The 21,685-nt window shown below is 33.3% G+C and overlaps 5 protein-coding genes across 5 annotated transcripts; 3 read left to right on the top strand and 2 right to left on the bottom strand.

Annotated features, from left to right (window-relative positions):
• TRIADDRAFT_32990 (uncharacterized protein) lies at positions 1 to 4,350 on the bottom strand (the record flags this gene model as incomplete). The annotated part of the gene is made up of 9 exons (XM_002117696.1): positions 1 to 253; positions 367 to 524; positions 707 to 859; positions 963 to 1,079; positions 1,171 to 1,305; positions 1,389 to 1,465; positions 1,839 to 2,055; positions 2,307 to 2,465; positions 4,231 to 4,350. 9 exons carry the CDS (start codon positions 4,348 to 4,350, stop codon positions 1 to 3), a joined length of 1,389 nt encoding a protein of 462 aa, XP_002117732.1.
• Positions 4,351 to 7,491: 3,141 nt separating this feature from the next.
• Positions 7,492 to 9,819, top strand: TRIADDRAFT_61769 (uncharacterized protein; the record flags this gene model as incomplete). Its single annotated transcript, XM_002117738.1, has 3 exons — positions 7,492 to 7,588; positions 9,361 to 9,500; positions 9,610 to 9,819. 3 exons carry the CDS (start codon positions 7,492 to 7,494, stop codon positions 9,817 to 9,819), a joined length of 447 nt encoding a protein of 148 aa, XP_002117774.1.
• A 463-nt stretch (positions 9,820 to 10,282) lies between these two features.
• Positions 10,283 to 10,717, top strand: TRIADDRAFT_61768 (uncharacterized protein; the record flags this gene model as incomplete). The annotated part of the gene is made up of 1 exon (XM_002117737.1): positions 10,283 to 10,717. The coding sequence occupies one exon, from the start codon at positions 10,283 to 10,285 to the stop codon at positions 10,715 to 10,717; it is 435 nt and encodes a 144-aa protein (XP_002117773.1).
• A 2,046-nt stretch (positions 10,718 to 12,763) lies between these two features.
• TRIADDRAFT_61767 (uncharacterized protein) lies at positions 12,764 to 13,915 on the bottom strand (the record flags this gene model as incomplete). The annotated part of the gene is made up of 2 exons (XM_002117695.1): positions 12,764 to 13,281; positions 13,579 to 13,915. 2 exons carry the CDS (start codon positions 13,913 to 13,915, stop codon positions 12,764 to 12,766), a joined length of 855 nt encoding a protein of 284 aa, XP_002117731.1.
• A 720-nt stretch (positions 13,916 to 14,635) lies between these two features.
• TRIADDRAFT_61766 (uncharacterized protein) lies at positions 14,636 to 18,006 on the top strand (the record flags this gene model as incomplete). Its single annotated transcript, XM_002117736.1, has 3 exons — positions 14,636 to 14,708; positions 15,306 to 15,466; positions 17,818 to 18,006. 3 exons carry the CDS (start codon positions 14,636 to 14,638, stop codon positions 18,004 to 18,006), a joined length of 423 nt encoding a protein of 140 aa, XP_002117772.1.
• Positions 18,007 to 21,685: the final 3,679 nt, after the last annotated feature.

The raw sequence follows: 21,685 nt of genomic DNA, 5'->3' as shown, positions 1-21,685 counted from the left end.
TCAACAACCATACTCTTCTCCATATTTTTTTTCAGCATTTAACCGTTTATAAGGTGTATGAAAAAGTACTACTAGCAAACATGATGCGATTACAGCAAATGAGGACATAAATAGCAATGACCATGTCATATCAAGAGGTCCACTGTCTCTATTAGCCGTACTATTAGCGCAGTTAGAGTAAGGTATTTCAGCCACAGGAAGTGGCGTAGATACAGCCTGAGAAGATACGATACAAATAATTCCAAAAATTTGCCTAAGAAATAATATTCAAATTAGATGCTTTAAGCGGAAAAGAACATTTTTTATATCGAGATTAGCAATTTTTTACGATGTAATAACTAAGATTCATAGTAACATGCATTATACCCCGACATCCATAGAAGACCAGAACTCGTTGCTTCCGCTACAGGGTAAGTACATTCCACAGCTAATTCTAGACCGACTGGAAGAAGTCCAAATGCAAATGCTCCGAAAAGACATATACATAGTATAGTTGGAGCAGGTAAGCCCCGAAATCGGGTGATCTACAGACATAAAATAAGACTTATTATCATGAACTGTCGAAAATTCTACCTCAAAATCTTATATAAATTACGCAATAAAAAATATAAATAGCCGAAGAGATTTGCATTATACGAGGCATAAATATTTAATATATATTGCGAATACAAAATAGGATTGATAAAATATTAGAAGGTACACTTACCATAGAAAATGCTATTAAGGTGAAGGTAGCGCAACATATCAAGACCTTCGCGGTTTCGATAAACTTTTTAGTTCGATCTACATATACGCCGCTGAGAAGCGCTCCGATTAAGCCGCATCCAATCATAAGGGCACCGCAAAGCCCAGAGAACTCCTAATTGGATCGAAAGGAATTATGACATACCGATATATATCTTTAGTAAAGTATAAACTATTATATATCAGACATCTTCTTGCATTCATCGTACACGACATACATTACTATAACCGCGAACGCAGAGAACTTGTTCGATAACGGTACTCAATGCACTAAATATGCCGATTCCAACTCCCATACATATGAATAAAACAATATAAGATCGAGACTGGAATACCTGCAATAAATAATCCGATAGGCATGACGAATAGAATTAAAGGGATCAGTCAAATTTATAAATCAAAATTGAGATACATTGCTGATCATACCAATTTTAAGCCGTCAAAGAAAGGTTCCCCAACTTCTGCAGCTGATGAGCTAGGTGGTCTCGGCGGGGTATTCTCACAAAATCCTAAAGTAGCTAGAATAACAGCTATTGCCGGTATAATCGTATACAGTTCAAGCTAAGAAAATATGAAAATTAATGTTACTAACAGCTTCATAGCCATCGAACTCATTGCAGGAAAAATGCATGCATTACACTTACCATTAACGGTAACTTATTTGTACTAGTAACTATGACAGGAGAAAGAGCATTCGCCAGAAGGATTCCGCAGGGGTTTGCTGTTTGCAGCATTACAAATTTAATTTGATTAAGATTAGATCTTATTATTTTGAGCCGCAATTTAACGCTACTTACTGTATTCTTAAAATGTATTTATCTTAGAATGTAGCTATCACAGAGTGAAGGCTGCGGTAACGATACTGGTATCATGAACTTAAAATTGTGATCGTGGGCGACCAACATGTAACTTCTTAACGTACAGTGCTTTACTTTTAAAATGCTCTACTTTATCAAATACTAACCGACCACCACACTTATACCTTGCAATCGAATTTCATCACAATATTAACATAAAGAATTGCCTTAAAGAAGCAACTAATTCTTTATGTGATTTCTTTAACATACGATAGCAAATGATTTACTTTCACATACACATTGTACTTAGAGTGTTAGCGATAGCTCGTTGATTGCCAGGAAACCACAATGCCGCTAGTTTTGTTGGTGATTCCAACAAGAATGGTTGAGCAATTGCACCTAAGGTTTGTCCTATCATAACTACAGAATATTTGTATCTCTTATTTACAAAAGAGAGTCCACTCAAGATTCTGATTACTGCGCCAATTAAAGTGACATAAACACTGAATAAAACCTATAACAGAAACAAATCATTGTTAGGAAAAAATAATTGCTCTACGTTTATCAATAGAGATGAGCTAATACTCTGTTAAAATAAACATCTGTCCAGTTGACTAGAAACATGTTCCGTTAAGATCATATGGTATCACCAATCTGTAGCAGGAACGATCCTGATAAATTATTTATTGTTCACGTTCCTTTTATATATCTTTACCAAGGAGAAACTACTGACCCTACTACCGTAAATAATCATTCGTATCTTACACCTATCCGTAGGCCCCATGTATCTATAAGCCAGGACGAAAATAAACCGATTACCAGGAATGCAATCATGTAGGTCAAAGATAGGAAATCAACTTGAAAGGAGGTGACATTGTAAAATTCTGCGGTAACATCGGCTACTGATGCAAAAGATATCCACATCTAAGTGAAATATATACAGTGTTTAATTCAGTAAGTAAAGTTTATAAATCTTCGAACCTTAAAATTAATATGTAATCACAGCTAATCAATTTTAACGTTAAATGGTGCCGCTTTCATACGAGACCAGAATTTTCAATAAATCATCCGTTAATGTCAGAGTATGTAAATCGCGCCGTAATACTATGATATGCTACTAGTATACTTAGCCTAGGCCATAATATCATGGCCTTTCCAGATTAATATGTTGTAATATTAGTGTAGCTGTGCCTGACTTTGAATTAGGGATTGCAAATGTAAAAATTTGTGCCCCGGGTATGCTGTTCATAATTATAGTTAAATCCGGGTGCAATTACTACTAAGTACCTGAATGAATAATGTTTGATACCAGTAAATTCAAATATGGCCTCGATAATATGCTATCGAATTTCTTTAAAATTTCTTTGCTGAGTACAGTTATCTACATTATTTTTATCTGCATAGTTGTAATTATAATATTATGATAAAAGAGAATTAGAGATGTTTTAATCAATAATATTATACTCTATAATTATAATTAACCATTTTATGAAGATAGAGAACTCCTTGTCTGCAATCTTTATTCGCTATTAATTATCAGATGGTTACATGCTTACACTTTCCAATTTTGACGTTTCCTGTAGCTGATATAATATGGTTTTATTATTTCTTTAATAGCAATATAAACTAGTGTATCCGAACGTATAGTACTTAAGCTTTTCACTTCTTTCAATAAAGAATAGAATTTATTACTAGGTATAATCTGCAAGAAGGCAGTTAATTGAAGTAGTAAGGTATCGATTACTGAGTCATGAGTGAGAATTGGCTAGTCGTCGACGAATTATTCTAAAGCGGATAATTCAGTAAATAATCCCGAATTAATATAACTACAATTATGCCTACTTTTATTATACGTACAAGGGCTACTAAAAATTGTATACAATTACAGATATACAGTATGGCTAGTACGTGTACTCTTTAAAGAAATTATTGGAATCTTTTAATCAAAGATACTCGTATGTCCAGTCTCTTCCTCTAGCATCTCTAGTACCCACATTAATAAAGTTAGCCCAGTGATATTATTTAAGGACTACTAGTAGCCCTTACACTATTACACTGCATTCTAAAGTATTCTATCTTAATCAATGCACAGTAGTCACTGTTACAAAAAGGTTAATCGCGTTAATTACGCGTTAGCAGTTATTGATCAATTTATTCTATCTAACTGTAAGCTAATAATTACCGTAATAATATTTTAGGTTTTGCAATATGCAAGTACGGTACTCTTCAGCATGGTTGAACACACGAAATATAGTATTTTAGTCTATTCATGATCGATATTGATGTTGGTCACTCGCCGTACAGGCCCGTGCTAAATACGAGTACGTATCTTATTTATAATTACAGAACTGAAATAACGTTTTTTTTAAGTATTCTCTGACGGTTCCTAAAGACTACAGTACCTGTGTTTATCATTAGAATAATTAATTATTATAATTACTGTAGTCTTTACATTATTATCAAATGCTCTGTATTTTACCCATAATAGTGGATTGATATTTTACTAATTTACAATTTGATGGTCGTAAACTGTAATACGAAAAATTAAGCTAATATCAAAGCAATACAGTACAGTATACTGTAATACGAATTGGTGCAAAATCATCCATCTCCGTACCATGGTATTTCGGTAATAACTGTAATAATTCGCAGCATATAACTATTAAAATAAAATAATTTACAACAATACCATTGCATTGCCAACATTTGCCAAACAGATGACAAGTAACATAAACCATCTCCGGGTATAAACGACAAATTCTCCATCTCTGTATGACGAAGTGGATTGTAGCTGTGCATCTCCTTCCATAATTAATTAATTCTAATTACTACTAAAGTCTTGTTTACTTTAAAATTGTAGTTATTCGTAAACGGCTTACTGTACTGATATGCACTACTGTACTGTACTGTACTGTATTATGCAGGTGTTTGAGATGGTATCGTACTGTACTGTACTGTACAGTGTACTGTACTTTATCTAAAAATCCAGCCAGCCAACGAGCGTCATGTGACGAGTTTTCTTCCAGTACTGTACACTGTACTGTACTGTACTGTACAGTACTGTACAGTAATAAAGTTCTTTTCTCTGAAACAGCTCTCTCTCGTCTCAGTCTACTGTATTAGTACAGTACAGTACTGTACTGTACACTGTACTGTACAGTATCGCTTGTATCTTTTTACTATTAGAAAATTCTCGTAGAGAACATTACCATGCTGTACACTACAGTACACTGAGTACAGTAGCCCATGCCACCTTGTGTACTGTACTGTACAGTACGGTACTGTAAAGTACAGTGTACAGTGTACAGTTACTATTGTCTTTCCACTACGTACTGTGCTGTACACTGAGTGTACAGTGTACACTGTACAGTACTGTCCTAAACGGCTAAACCTACTGTACTGTACAGTACAGTATCTTTATCAATAGCAGTACAGTATCAATGCTACATACCGTACAGTACAGTACTGTAAAAGAAAGAAACAACCATTATTCGCGTATACAGTACAGTACAGTGCACTAGAGACCCTCTACTGTACAGTATAGTGTACAGTACAGTACAGTACAGTATAGTACTGTATACTGTACTGTACCTGTGTCGAGACAGTACAGTACAGTTATTTATTTCTTCTTAAAGAGTGCAGCGTACAGTACAGTACACTAGTACTGTACCTGAATACCAGTGTTCTGTAAAGTACAGTACTGTACAGAGTAGATTTTAGATTACTGTAAAATCATTAGATACGCAACTGTACAGTACATTTTATTTTTTTAAGGTGTTCTGTACTGTACCGTATGACGGACTACTGCACTGTACAGTACTTACTGCACAGTACAGTAACGTGCTAGAAGAAGTAGTAGCTACTGTAGAAACTGTCCAGTACTGTACACTGTACAGTACTGTAAATTATACTGTAAACCATAGAACACGGTATTCTACTGTACAGTGTGTACTGTATTATTGTAGTTAAGTACCGTAAATCGAGCTAGTTGGGTCTTTATTTAAGTACAATAATACTGTACAGTACTGTATAGTATACAGACAGTACTGTACTATATTTACTGTATAATGTACAGTACTGTATATGTTAATAATGTTATATACGTACGAAAGAGGTAGCCCGATTTTCATTTCCATCCGCTTCCAGTAAAAATCCTTGTAGCGGTACTATTTGAGGCAACCGGTGAGACTTTCTTTATAAATCCGCATTTTAATAAATGTATCAAGAGCTAAAAATGTGTTGTATCGTTCTTTGTGAACTATAAAATATGCAGTGTGTAGTATTATTAAGTTTAATGCGGAAGACATCCTCCATGCAATACGAGCACAGTATTATTTCTGCCTCGAATGCTCAATTTCCAGACTACAGTAGGTATTTTTAAAGTTTTGGATACTGTATAGTAGCTGGACTATATAGACTGTAAATAGATAAAGCAGAGACAGAGAATGATTTAATTGATTCGGACTAACGTATTGCAGATAATTTGCAGTTAACTGATCTGAGCTTAATCTAAAGTTTTCAGTTACAGCACCGAACTGTTCACAATAATAAAAAATGTAATAAAATATAAACTATTAAAACTATCGATAGAATCCTAAGTGGTTGCGAAACTTCAGTCTTCAGTATATTCGGTGGAACTGCACTACAGTTTCTGTAGAAAAGGTAATAAAATACTATAATACAGGAAATAACTCTGTACAGAAGTAGAGACTGAAAGAGTTGATTTACTTTCAAGCTAACACTACTGTACAGTACTATCCAGTAGGTTCATAGCCACACATTTATTGTCAATTTGCTATCTTGGACTGGAGCATACTGTACTATATTGTCGATTACGTACAATATACTGTACAGTACGGTATCGTGAAGATGAATTAGTTGCAGTTGTACTGTATGTCTTTAAACAATACTGTACTCTGCTACATTTACTGTTGTGAGTTATTTTGCTTGTACCAAACAATATTTTTCAAAATGATTGAAGCTTTGTGCATAGAGTATTCACACAGTGTACAATCTCATGGCGTAAAAATTTTTCTACTTGATGTCTTATTCCTGTTTAAGTGTTGAAAATATAGAAGCGAAGATGCCAACCCATCCTATGCAGTCTCCGATGCCGGATATTGAGTAAGTTTCTAGAAAGTAATCTCACTGTCACTATATATCATATCATTAATAATCTTTGGGAAATCAAGATATACTGTCAAGTGCATTGCAGTGCTACAAGGACTACTAGGATTGGCTACCGTACGTACAAATGGCACCAATATTTTTACTATAAAGTAGATACTGGAGCATTTCGTAGACTATGGTGATAAGATATGTAATGTAAACAGATTGTTTTAGTCCTTTTAATTATTATCAGGATGTACAGTATAACCCATTTCGCTTTATCATTAGTGAATTGAATTCTTAATTAGGAAAGATAACAACTATCTAATCACACATTACGGTAAATACTTAAATTTGTTACTACAGACAATATTTTTATCCCGAATTTGCGCTAGATCAAAAAAATAATTTTCGTTAATGTGATATTGTATAAGATAGATGTACTAGGAACCTCCTTAGAATCGACCGGACGTATCATAAAAAAGCTGTTGGATATGTTCATAACCTTCCTAATCTTAATTACTAGTTTTTAAAATGTTACAGAAGTGGCTTTCGAAGAAATTCAGCTGTTATGCCAGATTACATTATATACAGAATGAATAAAAAATTACGAACAAGAAGCTTAGTAAGACATACCTCTTTCTAGCTATTAATCTTTATATAATATAGATGAACTCTTCGTTTGAAGTAATTTTATAGACTTAACTGTTTTGTGTTGCAATTTTAAAAATACGTAATTTAAATTGATTGTCCTTAACTAACGGCTATACGGAGAACTTAAATTTAAGTCTATACCTACACCTTCGATGCATATCGATGATATTTGTAGAGTAGTGATAACATGTGGTGGGACGCTTTTGCCGCAGACTTTTTTGAAGATGATGCTACGTTAACTATAATTAAGTTAAGTCCGAATGATGACTCTCGTAACCGCTTGAGTAAGTAATCTTTACGAGTAATAGTTATTCGTTTAAAAATTTATAGCTTGTTACAGTTGTGTAAGCGCAGAAATATAAATTGGGGACATGCACTAAGATTTTTGTAATCAAGATTGTCTAATATTTTGAAACTATGATATTTTAAAACCTTATGGTATTCTTATATTGTACAGTAATACAGTCTAATCTGAGATGCTTCGTAACGGTTTGAATATTTTTATAGTCGTGTACAATCTATAACGTCATGTACTATATTTCGGAATTATTAATAATTATGCGGAGAAACTTCTGGCATCTTTCTGTAATATAGGTAGATGTGTTTTGTCGTATCTTGTCTTATAGAATTTACACTCGCTGTAGCTAATGCAAGTAGTTATGAGATGGCTGTGAGGTTTTCAAAGATGCAAACGATAAAATATTTTTCCATTGTACGTATAGTATGCATCTACAATATGAAATGCTTTAATGGGGAATCATTCCTTTTCATTATTCATATTAATTTACTTTCAGCTTTCGTCCTTAGTGCTTAAATATTTTTATAAAATTTATTCATTCGCTTTCTCGTTACTCATATTGAAGTTTGCCTGGCTCTTTGTAATCATTTGAAACCAGAGGTGTAGGTTTCTCTATTTGCTAATGCTAGAACCTGCGAGTAACTACCAGAGTTGGTACATATGTATGTTATAATTCGGTAGCAGGTGCCGGAGTAGCTCATTAGTTGGTTGAACTATGCTGTAATTTGTTTACTTAAAACAAAAATTGATGTAAGTTTGAACACCTACAAATATGAAAAATTCAGGCGTTAGTATTGTAGATCATGTATAGGAATACTTACGGGTTTATAAACAAGCATCAATGTCTTAAGTTATGAGGTAGATGCATATACAAGTTGTGCTACACGAAATCATCAAGAACTTAATAACATAAGTATTGTTTAATTCAGAGATTAAATCTGTGATTGCAGATTAAGACCCTGTTCTGCAAAAGTAACAGAGTAGATCAGTATGTACGAATATTAATCCGGGAGATGGCATAGCATTTCCAATGTGGGTTGCTTTACATTGGGATGGTATAATCAGAGTTGTTAAGCGGAAGTAATCCTAGCTCTGGAATTATTCTTTCGAGGTATAAATAATTATTCATGATACAGTGATAAGGCTGTTCTAAATGCATGGCACTGTTTGTTGCTTTACGATTGTAAGTCTGTTACTACAAGTTTAGTGAAATATGAAGAGTTCACCTATGGTCATGCAAGTGCTTTGAGGCGATTTATTGTCTCCTCACGCCTCGTGTTACGTACTGATTTTACTTAATGTTATGGAGCACAGTGCCATCGAAATATAGGGCTATCGCTAATTCCCTGACAGAATCTAAACTTGATAAAATTTTACGATATAAGATTTATAGTGATCTATATTTACTGTATACATATAGATCACGCATATGTGTACAGTAGTACATTGTCCTCGTATCATTCCCGGCATAAAGAAATCAAAGGGTTTTCATCACGATTTAAATGGAAATTATTTTATTGTATTGCAATCGTACAGTGTTAGGCAATTATGACGCCGACGAAAGCTTGTGCTGCTTACTGTAATGTTAGAATTTATTGCACTTGAGTTTGACTGGTTTAACAGTAAATATTCCCAATGAGACTTTTGCAGATATTTAATTGTTAACAATAATATGATAGCTAATTTTGCTGTCAAATGCATATATTTATGGATTATTTTGCGATTTAACTGAGTGATTGCATTACAACTTTCTTTCAGCTATTGGACGCACGTTAATTCCTAGGTTTTTTCGAAGCATGTTTGACCGTGGAGTAACGGATTTGTACTTTATTCTCAATCAACCAAGAGATTCTGTTGCAAGAAGTATCATTACTATGGAATGTGATGATGCTGCGATGGTATCTGACCATGGATCGCCATGTCCTTTAAAAGTATATTTGTATTAAATCTTTGGCGTTAATGATTAATGATATAAAATCAAGTATTAATTATCTTGTTATTTCATAGGTATATACAGAAGGTAAACTGACATTAGATTTGACATGTGATGATAGTATGAGAATTCGAAGATGGATGTTTGCTATTAAGAATCATAAAGAATACATGCAAGTTAACGCAAATGAAAATAGATCCTATGGAGTAAATACTACAAATTTGATTGCCTCGTGTTTATTAAGGTTAACCTCATCTGTTCACCTGTATGAAAAGCCTTGTTAACTTTTAGGTTTCTGCACAAGTAAGCTTTTCGGAAGGAATTAATAAAAGTCCCTCTCGCCGTGACTTATTGACTGAAACGATGAAATATCTTCGTGTGCGTAGATTAATAATACTAACGGTACGATTTTTAATTTAAATATTGAATAATTAATTGACTGATTCCCGCTAATAGATGTGTGTAACACTACAACTGATGCAAGAATTAATGTCTAAACAAAAGAGTAGTGCGAATCCTGTAAATCCTCGTGGTAAAATTTCTTAATATTTTATCCGATTCTGTACAATTTAATTTAAGAGTTATGTACTCATATAGATTGGCATTGTTAATACACTATAGAATGTCTGAATTTAACCGTGCTTCAGAAAAGCCAAGTAGCTGGTACCTCCACAGGTTTCACAAAAACAATTTAATGTATAAGTAGTTTAGTAACGTTTCGATGAAAACATAGTAAATTTTGCAGGTATGGCTGTGCCAGTGATTCCGCAGCAATCGATCGTGAAACCACAAGAATTGTCTCATACTTCTATACCTGTGCCTACAATTGACGAGTCATCAGGTTTATCACAAAACAAGCAATCGCAAGCTAAGAAACGTAAACGTAGAGCTTCGACAACCACTGGTAATTCTAATATTTCGTCAACCAAAAAGAAGTCGCCTGACGCACCAAATGTTGTCATGCCATCTCAAGACGTAATGATTGTTGGAGAACCGTCTCTTATGGGCGGTGATTTGGGTGAAGATGACGAACGTATGATTACGCGATTGGTTAATACCCAATATGATGGTTCGAATGGATTGGATGATGAAGAGTATCGTGGAAGTCCAATAGAAACGACTCATATGTCTTCATGGAATAGTGATCGTAAAACTGCACAAGATGATAAAGGGATGGATTAACTTACAATTTTTCGAATTGAAATAAAAAATTTTGTGAATTACAATGAAAGTGATCGTTGATGATGCGGTCAGTACTAGAATAAGATGATAACTTTCAAACAATGAGTTGACCGTAAAATACAGTAGATCAGAAGAAATTCTTTGCGTTCAGTTGACACTATTATTTCGTCTTCTTTTGCTTATTTTCTGTCTGTTACTGTAAATGCCTATGCTACCTATACTGCATTTGTTGTTCTTGTATGTCTTTAATGTGGCGAATTTGTAGAGCCTATAACAAATGCAGTATTTTCAGTTTTTATATATTTGTATACAGAAATACATAAAGGTAGCTCTTGCCAATATTTTTTACATGATTACGAAACTAAATATGCTGTATTTAGGGCTGTAACGAAACTTGCAACAGGATTGAGTCATTACTGTATCAGTACAGTATAGTATCTATCAAATTATCGTATTGCTGCTATTGCTATTTCCATTAAGATAAATGTATTCGTGTACTCGTACTGTCTTATAGTAATTTACTTAAATAGATATTCTAGTACTTGATCACGGCAGAATGCAGTCTTTCATGTGTAACATGTATTTATTATTGTAATAATATCACTTAATAACATTTCGTAACGACTCTTATATTGAGTCACGGTTAAAGTTATTAACTTAAGGCTCTTCTTTAAGCGCTATCAGAAATAATAAGAGTGAGCAACATTTTGTCGAACAACTGTAAACGATCACTGCCTTTATATGCAGGGACGCTGATACCAATTTTAAAGCCCAGAAATGGTAACTTGAAAGACTCCCGTTTCGCTTTTGTTAGTTTAATATTCACGCTATGTTTTGATTCAACTATAGCGATAACTGAAAAGTTTACTAGGACATATTTGTGAATACCTAGGCAGCTAACACTTAGCTCGAGGCTACAATTTAGGCCCATTACATGTATTGTACGCGTATATTTAATAAATGAATAATCACGTTACCAATCAAGTTTATGATATTTCATCCCAAGATTCGTTTCATAAAAACGTAAACGGCTTATCTACCCTCTACATAACATCGAGCTTCATCAAGTTCTTACTGTACGTACTAAGCCGTAATATCATTAGCCTACTACACTTGTACATTACCAGTAAGATGACGAACTGTAGGTTTCATACAAATTGATAAATTGTGTAATCGATGCAAGTCGTTACTGTGCCCAAAAGCGTTTAAGCACTCATACAGTCAGTCAGTAGAAATTTGTCAGCACACATTTTAATCATACAAACGGTGCAAAAGTTTTAGTTCTACTGTAGATATCTTTCAATCTTGAAATAATTAATGCTTATGGGATAGAAATATATAGATAGTGGGGCAAGTGATCAATTGATCACCTTAAACACTAGAAAGGGCCGTAGCCTTCAATAATTACATTAATCATAGTTTTTAATTCATTCCTCCCATTGGCAAAGTATAACATTGCACCGTTACTTTCATTGCTTCTGAATCTTCAAACATAAAAGTATGCTGATACAGCATATAAATATCCTAAGCTGCACTATGCAAAGCCTAATATTAGAAGCCATTTTTCTAAAAGTAAGCGAGTAGTAGTATATCGAATCAGGCTATAGCATCCATATGATGTCATGAATTGATAATTTATCACTTAACCTCTGCTAACCACAGATAGGAGCTAGTTATGGATGACAGTATTTATGAAATGATACTAATTTCATTTTTGTGAAATCCTTTTAATGATTTGATCTACGACTTTGATATTGAAATTCTCATTAGTAAGAACGTAATTTAAGAAACGTAAATTCTTTAAAATTCGTTAATTCACCCTTTCCAAATGAGCATAAATTATAATCGACCAAGAAATGCAGTAAAAGTATGATTTTTAAGTTACGGTACAATTCAAGGTCTTTATTGTAGACATCCAAATTCATTTCAACATTAAATGTACATTAACAGAACAGTGTGTAATCTATTTTTAAAGAGAAAATTGATCGTATCGTACCACGTTTATACGGTGGCTTATTAAACTACTTTGAAATATTAGTTGAAACACTACAGAAAATAATCAGAGTCATCATTAACGATCGTACGATAAATTTCTCTAGTAATGATTGATCGACTAGTAACAGGCGAGGTTGTCAAAATGGTTGTGGTCTCAAAATTGGTGACAGTTCGAGTAACGGTTAAGTCGAATGTTGTTTGACTGGTCTCGGTAATAAATATGGTAGTAGTTGATGCTGTTGTTGTAATACTTGAGGTAAATATTTCAGGAAAGATTGTATCGCCAAATGTATCAAGGTAGTCTGTTGTAGTCTTAGTAGTCGTTATAAGCTTAAGGCTCTGTTCCGTTCTAAATTTAGTCATAGTTTCTACCTCTAGACTTGTACTTCGCGCAGTAACTGGAACAGTAACAAGGGAACGTGATAGGGCTGTTACTGTTGTAGTAGTAGTAACCATAGATGAGCGAGTATATGGAACGTACACCGGTTTTGTAATATATTCTGTTATTGTATAATAGCGAATTTTCTTCTTGTATAATTTTTCCTTCTCATGTTGTCTATAATACAATTCTAAAGCAAGCATCAAAAGCATCGAATTAACTAAAAATCACTCTAATCGTACTGCATATAAAACAATCTCAAGCTGCGATAAAATATCAATTTTTTATATATCATTTTAAGTTCGTTGCGATTATGATCGTCCTGTATGGTGTTAAATAATACCATGCAGACCAATCATCATAATGTACAACATAAGTTGCATGAACCAAATCTATAGCTGTTTCCGCCAATGAGCGATATGATTGAAAGCCACAAATCATGAAGTAACTTGAAAGTATTCCTTATCAATAAATGTTATATCAATACCTTTAGCATTACTGCACTTAGGAACATCGCAGTAGCCCCAAGAATTAAAATCGTGGTAACACCATGGCCCTCCAGGCTTTCTATCAGGATTTCTACAGTAGTTATGCTTATAGGAAAAATAATTTGTTCCTCGTCTTCCATAAGTATTCCAGAACATGCATGGCTTGCCATACTGCGTCCAACTAATTTCGCCGCTATAATCGGAACCCAATGTGGCTCGATTATAGCAATCACGTCGAATGTCTCCGTAAAAATGATAGTCTCTTTTAGCAATAAAGCGATTTTTAAAGTTTTTTTTTCCAAATACAGCGTTACAGCAACTATAATGTATCAACATGATGGCCAGTGATATCTTCGAGAAGTATATTGCGTTCATGATTAATTGAGTTAATGATGAAGTTCGATCCCCCAAAAAATCAAATCAAATTATCATTGAATGGTCCTTATATACCATAAAGAAAAACCAAGTGTCGGCAAGAAGCAGTAGCTTTCTTATTTATTAGGGTCCGAAAGTGTCAGTTATGATTAATATCTTTGTTGGTGTTAACGAAACTATTCTTGCAATAACATATTTACGGTAAACATATTTGCTGTTGTTTTTAATAACAACTGAAGATATCAAAATAAAATTTACTTATTCAACACTGCGAAAGATATAAATAGGCTTCGCCGAAGTCAAAGGTGCTTATTGAGATTGTTAATCAAATACGAACCCCTTTTGTGAATATAGAAGATAAATTGTCTTTCTGATATGATGATAGCGTTTGAGTTAATTACGTATTTGTTATATATCAATAACTATATCTTCGTATGTGAAGCAAATTCATATCATATTCATCCACTATTCAAACAAGAACGCAACATTGATTGGTATCAGAAGAATCAATATAAAAATTTAGGTGATTGCTTCGATCCCACGGACTATGGATATAATTACCAAGGAAAGACAAGTATAACCAAGCATGGAGAGAAGTGTATTTATTGGAATAACCATTTCAGCCATGATAGCTCGAAATATAGTTACAATCACAACTACTGTAGAAATCCTGATCGCAAAATGGGAGGACCATGGTGCTATATTAACTTAAAGTCTTGGGCTTATTGTGACATATCGGTCTGTAAGAATAAAGGTATGTTATCTTGAAAGTTTATGAATTAATTACTAACTCATGTATTGCCCTAATTCGGATGAATTCATATTGTTTAAAAATTCGTTCTTTAATTTGATTCAAGCCCGCTTCATCTTTTATGGCTCCTTTTTGCGATTAGCTCAATAAATACCTATTAGAACACAATCTTTCAAATAGTTGCATAAATATTTTATAGACCATACTGACCAAGTAATATTTTCAAGAATGTTTATATTCTTGGTATTTTGCAATACATTAGGATTCTTTATTTAGAATATCTTAAATTTAAAGATTTCATTGGATTAATTGGTGTTGAAATTGATAATCAGATCATCTAGTGCTATGGTAAATTGTAATAGTAGCTTTGCATAATAACTCCGAAATAAAATCGTCCGACGGTATATCTATAGATTTGGGCAATGATTTTCCAGCATATTATTCTTTGCCTCTAATTTTGATTTTCGATATTCTTTCTCCAGTAATGGAGCTTGAATATACATATACGTATATTCTTTACGTTGTAAATAATGATATAATCCATATTTAACAATAACCAATCTGGTTGTAATTAATATGTTGTATTTACGTACAATACAGGGCGCACTCCTGGTTTAACTAGCTTTAAACAGAAACATGAGAAAGTTAAAACTCTTCAAGATGAAGAACACTTTTACGTAACGGATCTAATAACCATATATCAACCAATCACAAAATATTATACTGATTACTCAACTACCACCACCACGTCAGTTACTACCGTGAGTAGTTTCATGACGTTATCGTCTACATTAAGAAGTTTAATTACAACAACCAGAACCGCAACAGAATATAGGACAGTTTTTAGTCCAACAATAGTAAGACAGACAGCTACTAAAACTGTAGCATTTACGTTGAAAGGCTATAACCCACAAAATAATTTTTACACCGTAACTGAATACTCAACCACTACATCAACACCAACTGTTATTCGTTCAACGACGGTTCGTTCAATTGCAACAAACCGTGAAACAGTAACTGAAACCGATTTTCAAACAAGGTCGTTTACAAGCGTTTACACTTTGACTCGTTACGAACCAACTACAGTCACATCGATTATTTATCGTACTGCAGATAATATTTATTACGAACAATATAATTAGTGTTAACACAGCTTACACTGGCAATTTTTGATAAACTACGACCCACTTAAATACATTTGAATTACGGATTGTCCATGTCAAGGCTATAATTATCACCCTTTCCAATTTATAAAATATTGTACTAATAGATAGCGCACTATATTTTCATAAGTATCATTTTAACTAAATAAAGTTCGATTCCTAACATTTTTTCTCCTTTATTGTTTGTAATGAATAGTTTGGTATAACCAGTCACCCGTGTTCTGACTCAACATAAAGTTAAAGTTTATTACTGTATTCGATTATACTTAGCTAGATATTAGAATCTGCGTCAATGTCATTCCATCAAATAGTAGACCATGGCGTCTAGGGTAGGATTAATAACTTTTATCGCACTTTTGAGCAATTAAAATATAAATCAGTCAAAATACTCGCAGCAGATTATTGAAAAAATTGAATCTTTCTCGACATTCGTTGCTACTCAGAGCACGTGTACTTATACATTATTTCTTTATGAAAGTGAATTGGTACAGTATAACTAATACTATATATGAAAATAAGATGATAGCGTAAAAGACTTATATAATTTACAATATGCATTCAGTCCTTAAGTTAACGACAAAAATGAAGAGTAACAGTAGTGTACTTTACTAATATGTTTACATGCAACTTATTAATCTAGTTAAGCATGAAAGTACTATCCTACTCGCACTACATGTTGAATACACTTCTTATACACGTATACTGTATACTGTACATCGTAGTGTTACGGGTTAGATGGGATTCATTAATTAATTATACGTATTATAATGTAATTAATGAAAGGAGGTAGACCACGAAGAGGAACGCACGTTTGTTAAAAACGTCATGATGGTTTTATTTCAACCGAAGTGAGTTGATATACTCTCCGTGTATTGTAAGGACATATTGGTAAAAAAGACACGTTCTTTTACCCTTAGAAAACGTGTTTTCGTTTAAACACGGCTTTTGGACTATCTAAAAACGCGGTTTGCGTTTAAACGTGCAGAGTAGGAATAATAGTAAACTCAGTTTTCGTTTAACCGTACTGCATTTCCAAAAACGCACAACACTGGTAGAGAGTGTAGAGTGTAGAACCGCCATTAGCAAGTTATACGCGTATCAGAAAACTTCTTACTGTATACTGTACAGTACAGAACAGTATACGATTTTATACTGTATGTTCACTCACTCAAATTTGTACAGTACTGTATAGTTAAAACAGCAACTACTTTCGAGAAGTCCCCGTAACGGTATACATCATTGTAGCTTAACATAGCTCGATGATTGCACTATACAGTACTGTATGAACTAGTACTTAGATAAAGAAGGAGATGTGACGGTATACTGTACGGTCATTGTATGTACATTGAACATTCGTGTGGTTCATAGTATTGGATGTGCTGCTTATGACTTGTTACGCTTTAGATATGAATACCGTATTAAGGTATTAGGGATAGATAGTACAGTATGATAACGTTTGATATACTGTACTGTACAACGTATACATTATATTCACTGGATAAGAGACTAGTTGCGACGGTCGTAAATGTAATAAGAGTAAGGAGCAAGACAGGCCCTCGAATAAAGACTTAACGTAAAACTGTTACAGTCCCTGGTTAAAATGACCAGAGAAATAGTCAGTCGACATATTTTTGGATTTATCGTTGAATTTGGCTGGACATTGTGTTACAGGATAATATTTGTACTGCATCATATAATCTTCACAGAGCGACTTCCGATATTTAGAACATTTACAGTCTGCTAAAACTCACTTAATTGCTTAAATTGCGCTGCTAAAATAAATCAAGACCAAGTGAACTAGTTCTCGTATCTAGCCTAATCAATTTTTTACTAATTATACTATGCGCGTATTTGTGCCTGCCCTAATAGCATTGGACCGAGTCGTACAGCATGCATGCCATGTGAAACTGTTGTAATTTGTAAACTGTAACTAAAAATTTGCTTATCAGAGACTAGCTGAACTTGCACATTATGTCCGAATGATCGATCACACTTCTGACAATGTTAAGCAATTTTATACTCGATGCCGATACACTGCAATTAGACCAACTCACCCCGTTATCTTTCAAACAGATTTAAAGATGATATGTGAACAAATACTATATGAGAAAAATAACACTGTTTCCGTGTTAAAATAGATTATCTCCGCTAAGACGATATAAGTAAGTTCGATAATCGGTACTAACACAATTAGCATCTGTCTGTCAAATCATTAATAAATATATTTTTAATCGTAAATATTGTTCATGATGTAGACCAATGCCAAACCAGATAGATGATCAACAGGATCCTAATTCACGGCATGCCCTCATCTCTCGGGCAACAAAATAGTGATTTAGTGTGAGAAAAGATTGTTTACTTGTTATTCTAAAAGTGTTGTGATATGCAATTAGTAAATTTTGCACATTGGGACTGATAATTAAAAATTAAATAGAGATACTCCTCTATGCTTAGTAAGTAGGAGTACTGTATGGTCTGTACCTTTTTAAAGGTCTAATATTCATATTGGATCCATACCAAACAACTCCATTTGCTTTATCTGATTCGGATTCTATACGAATATTCTGCCTTTGCGATGTTATTTACCCCTAGTTATTGTCGTTATTACCTTTTGTGTAAGTGTAACAAGTAGTGAACTTATCGATGAGAATATAAATACAGTACTGTTGTATAAATCATATTTCTTTTCAACATCAGAATGAAACACATCACCTTATTTTTACTTGGACTTAAAATACTGATAGCCATTATTGAACCTTCCTTAGGCTCTATTTCTTCTTATCCCATTAGTGAGAAAGGAAATGGTACGAAGAAGTCACTGAAGAAGTTACTTATAAGTGCTGATATTAAACGTTTAAGATTTTCCAATTTGCTGCATTACTCTGTGTCGTACGACCCACTGTATGTCTATTCATACATGCTCGTTTAATGACTCTTTATCTAACTCAGTAACGTACCACGATATATCACACGATTGTACGCTTACTGTACTGCACTATATATGTTGCTGTATATCTTGCTGTTAGATGTAACTGACGCAGTCGTTGCGTCTCTACTGTACGTTAGCTCCATGTTAAAGCTGATCTTTGCCAGTTGGGTATATCTGTTTCTTTTATAAAGATCGTTTCTTTATCTCTATAATCCTTGTCCATCTACACGAGTTATTATTACACTCTGCAATAGTATTTTTCATTTATGTAAGAAGATTTAATATAGGATAAGCTGATAGTATCCATTACGCCTGTTTTTAGGGAATATGATTAAGAAAATTATTCCGAAAGATTATACAACTTTACCATATCGTAAAAGCTATCAAGGAGAAAAATATCGTAATTCAATCCATAAAGCACCGGTACCGAGTATCCAATATAACAAATTTTACTTTAAAGATCTCAAGAAATATTTACCGTTAAATATTCGTCCTTCTGTTGATAAGGAGCACATTAGTATAAATGCCAAACAAACGTATAAAAGTAGGTCACTAGTCAGTTACCATACCATCTATCGGACTATCACAAAATATATTCCAGAACCGACTACGGTAATGTACAATATACATCATACCGCTACAATAACTAAGTATTATAGCTACAATCACCAATATGATAATCACGATCAAGGTCATATTTACTTTGATCGATATAATGCATGATTACGTAAGTAGCTTACAATATAAATTAGTAAATCGCGGTATTTGATCAATGGTGGCGTAATATTAAACAATTAATTTAGCTTAATATCAACATCAAGTATTCGTGATACATCGTTTGATTCTAATTGTGTTCAGTATGTCGAATTTTTATAGTTACTTTACATCTTTGATGCTATGGTTATTTCAGATGACACAATAAAGCTTTATAGTGCGCGATTTACAATGAAATGTGATTACAGGCTTACGTAATGTGAATTTTATTATTTTATGTTTTACTTTACTGTTATCTATAAAAATTGTTACTGAATGATTATAAGCTCACCTTTCATTAATCAATAAAACGTAATTGATGATTACTTCATTACATTTAGTTCTCAAATGGAAAAGAATAATCTCGTGAAATTAATATGCCATAAGTTTATGTCTTGAATTAGAGTAATTGTGTGGATTTCGAATTATTAAGATTTTTGATGATTTTTAAATTGGTCTACTGTTCGTAACTCTAATTGCTATTACGAAGAGATTTTAAGAGATCGAAGTTTCTAGGCTTTCATAGGTTTTTTACTAAATCTATTTATTACTCACTAGAAATTCGTAATTGCTTTACATCGCAGTATTCATTAACTTAATAAAGAGTTTAATATACTCAAAAAGCAGCATTACACTAATACTGTACCATAGGAACTTAAACTAATCAATATACAATTATATATCTGTTACCTACAGTACTATTGTAAAAATAAGTCATCATAATCTATATCTATCCCACTACACCCGACCCTGTTACGCACCTTGGCATAGAAAGTGTATATATAAAGTTATACGCAGAAAAGCTAATAATACTGCACAGTATCTTATCTGATATGTGCCATCAGTTATTGTGCATAACATATCTACAAGATAACCAGAATACAGAGCTAAGTTTTAGTTTACACGATATTTACAGATTGTAGCCGTAAATGCTCTGCAACAGGCTATAATTTAGTTAATCAGAAATTGTGATTATATGCACCTGCGACCGCTAGGAATACCGACCGTACTAAAAGAGAAAGAACTGCACACACAACGTCGTTATTATTATTGCACGCGTAAGCTACTACAGTATCATTATATATATACAACAATCGTATAATTAACTCAAGGAATTTACTGTCTGCTTGTCAAGACTATACGAAAGCAACGCTACTAAAATTGAATTAAATGTATTTAAAGCTAAACTAATCACAATGCTCTAAATTTCGAGAAGCAAGTGTACACTATACGAACACTGTACTCTGTGACATGCTAATACATAAAGTAAAATTGGACAAGTAAAGACTATGCGAGTATGTATATGTTAACATATACATATTAGTAAAAATGTAAGTAAGGTACGCGAGTATTACGAGCGATGGGGGTACTAGACATCTTCAGCGGGCGTATTTATCCACGTACACTAGTTGTAAAGATAAATTTAGGTAAGTATATAACTAGTAAGCTTGCTACACTTCGCAGAGAATACGATAAGATGCTGTTGATGACTGAGCACATTATATGCACACAAATCTATCTCATTATAATTATGATACTGTAAGTACGCGTACTACATTATTTAATAGAGTACAGTACAGTATTCCGATCAGTATAACTTATAACTTCAGAAATAAATAAATTAAATTAAATTTCAATCTTGAGTTCTTGAAGTCTTTAAGTTAATTAAAAAGACACAGTACAGCATTACCGTTTACAACACTGTAAATTCTTACGATTTTCGTATCGTATATAATAAATGAAACTGTACTAACGTGAATGTGCAAATATGCAGAAGCGCGGCGTAGTACGTACTTTTCTCTCTTTAATAATTATATATACAGTATAATTATAAATCATTAAGCAAACTGATTTCTGTATCCTACAGCACTGTATCGTATATGGTCTAGAATACTGTGCAGTATAAGAGGATAGCAGTATTTTAATTTCTAAGGATACTCGACTCCATGAAATATAAAATCCAGATACTGTATACAGTGCTGTACTCCCGTGTACTGTTGTGGTGTGGATCATACAGTAGTCTACGTTGGCCCAAAAGGGACAACTTTACAGTTTTCAGTAAAAAAATAGTGAAATCATTTCGATGATTTAAAAAATAGAAGGGAAAAAAAATTTTTTAGTACATACAGTGCAGT

This window comes from Trichoplax adhaerens, genomic scaffold, assembly GCF_000150275.1.
Source record: "Trichoplax adhaerens TRIADscaffold_28 genomic scaffold, whole genome shotgun sequence".
Lineage (NCBI taxonomy): Eukaryota > Metazoa > Placozoa > Uniplacotomia > Trichoplacea > Trichoplacidae > Trichoplax > Trichoplax adhaerens.
The sequence above is the reverse complement of the archived record's forward strand: the minus strand, read 5'-3'. Positions and strand labels throughout refer to the sequence as shown.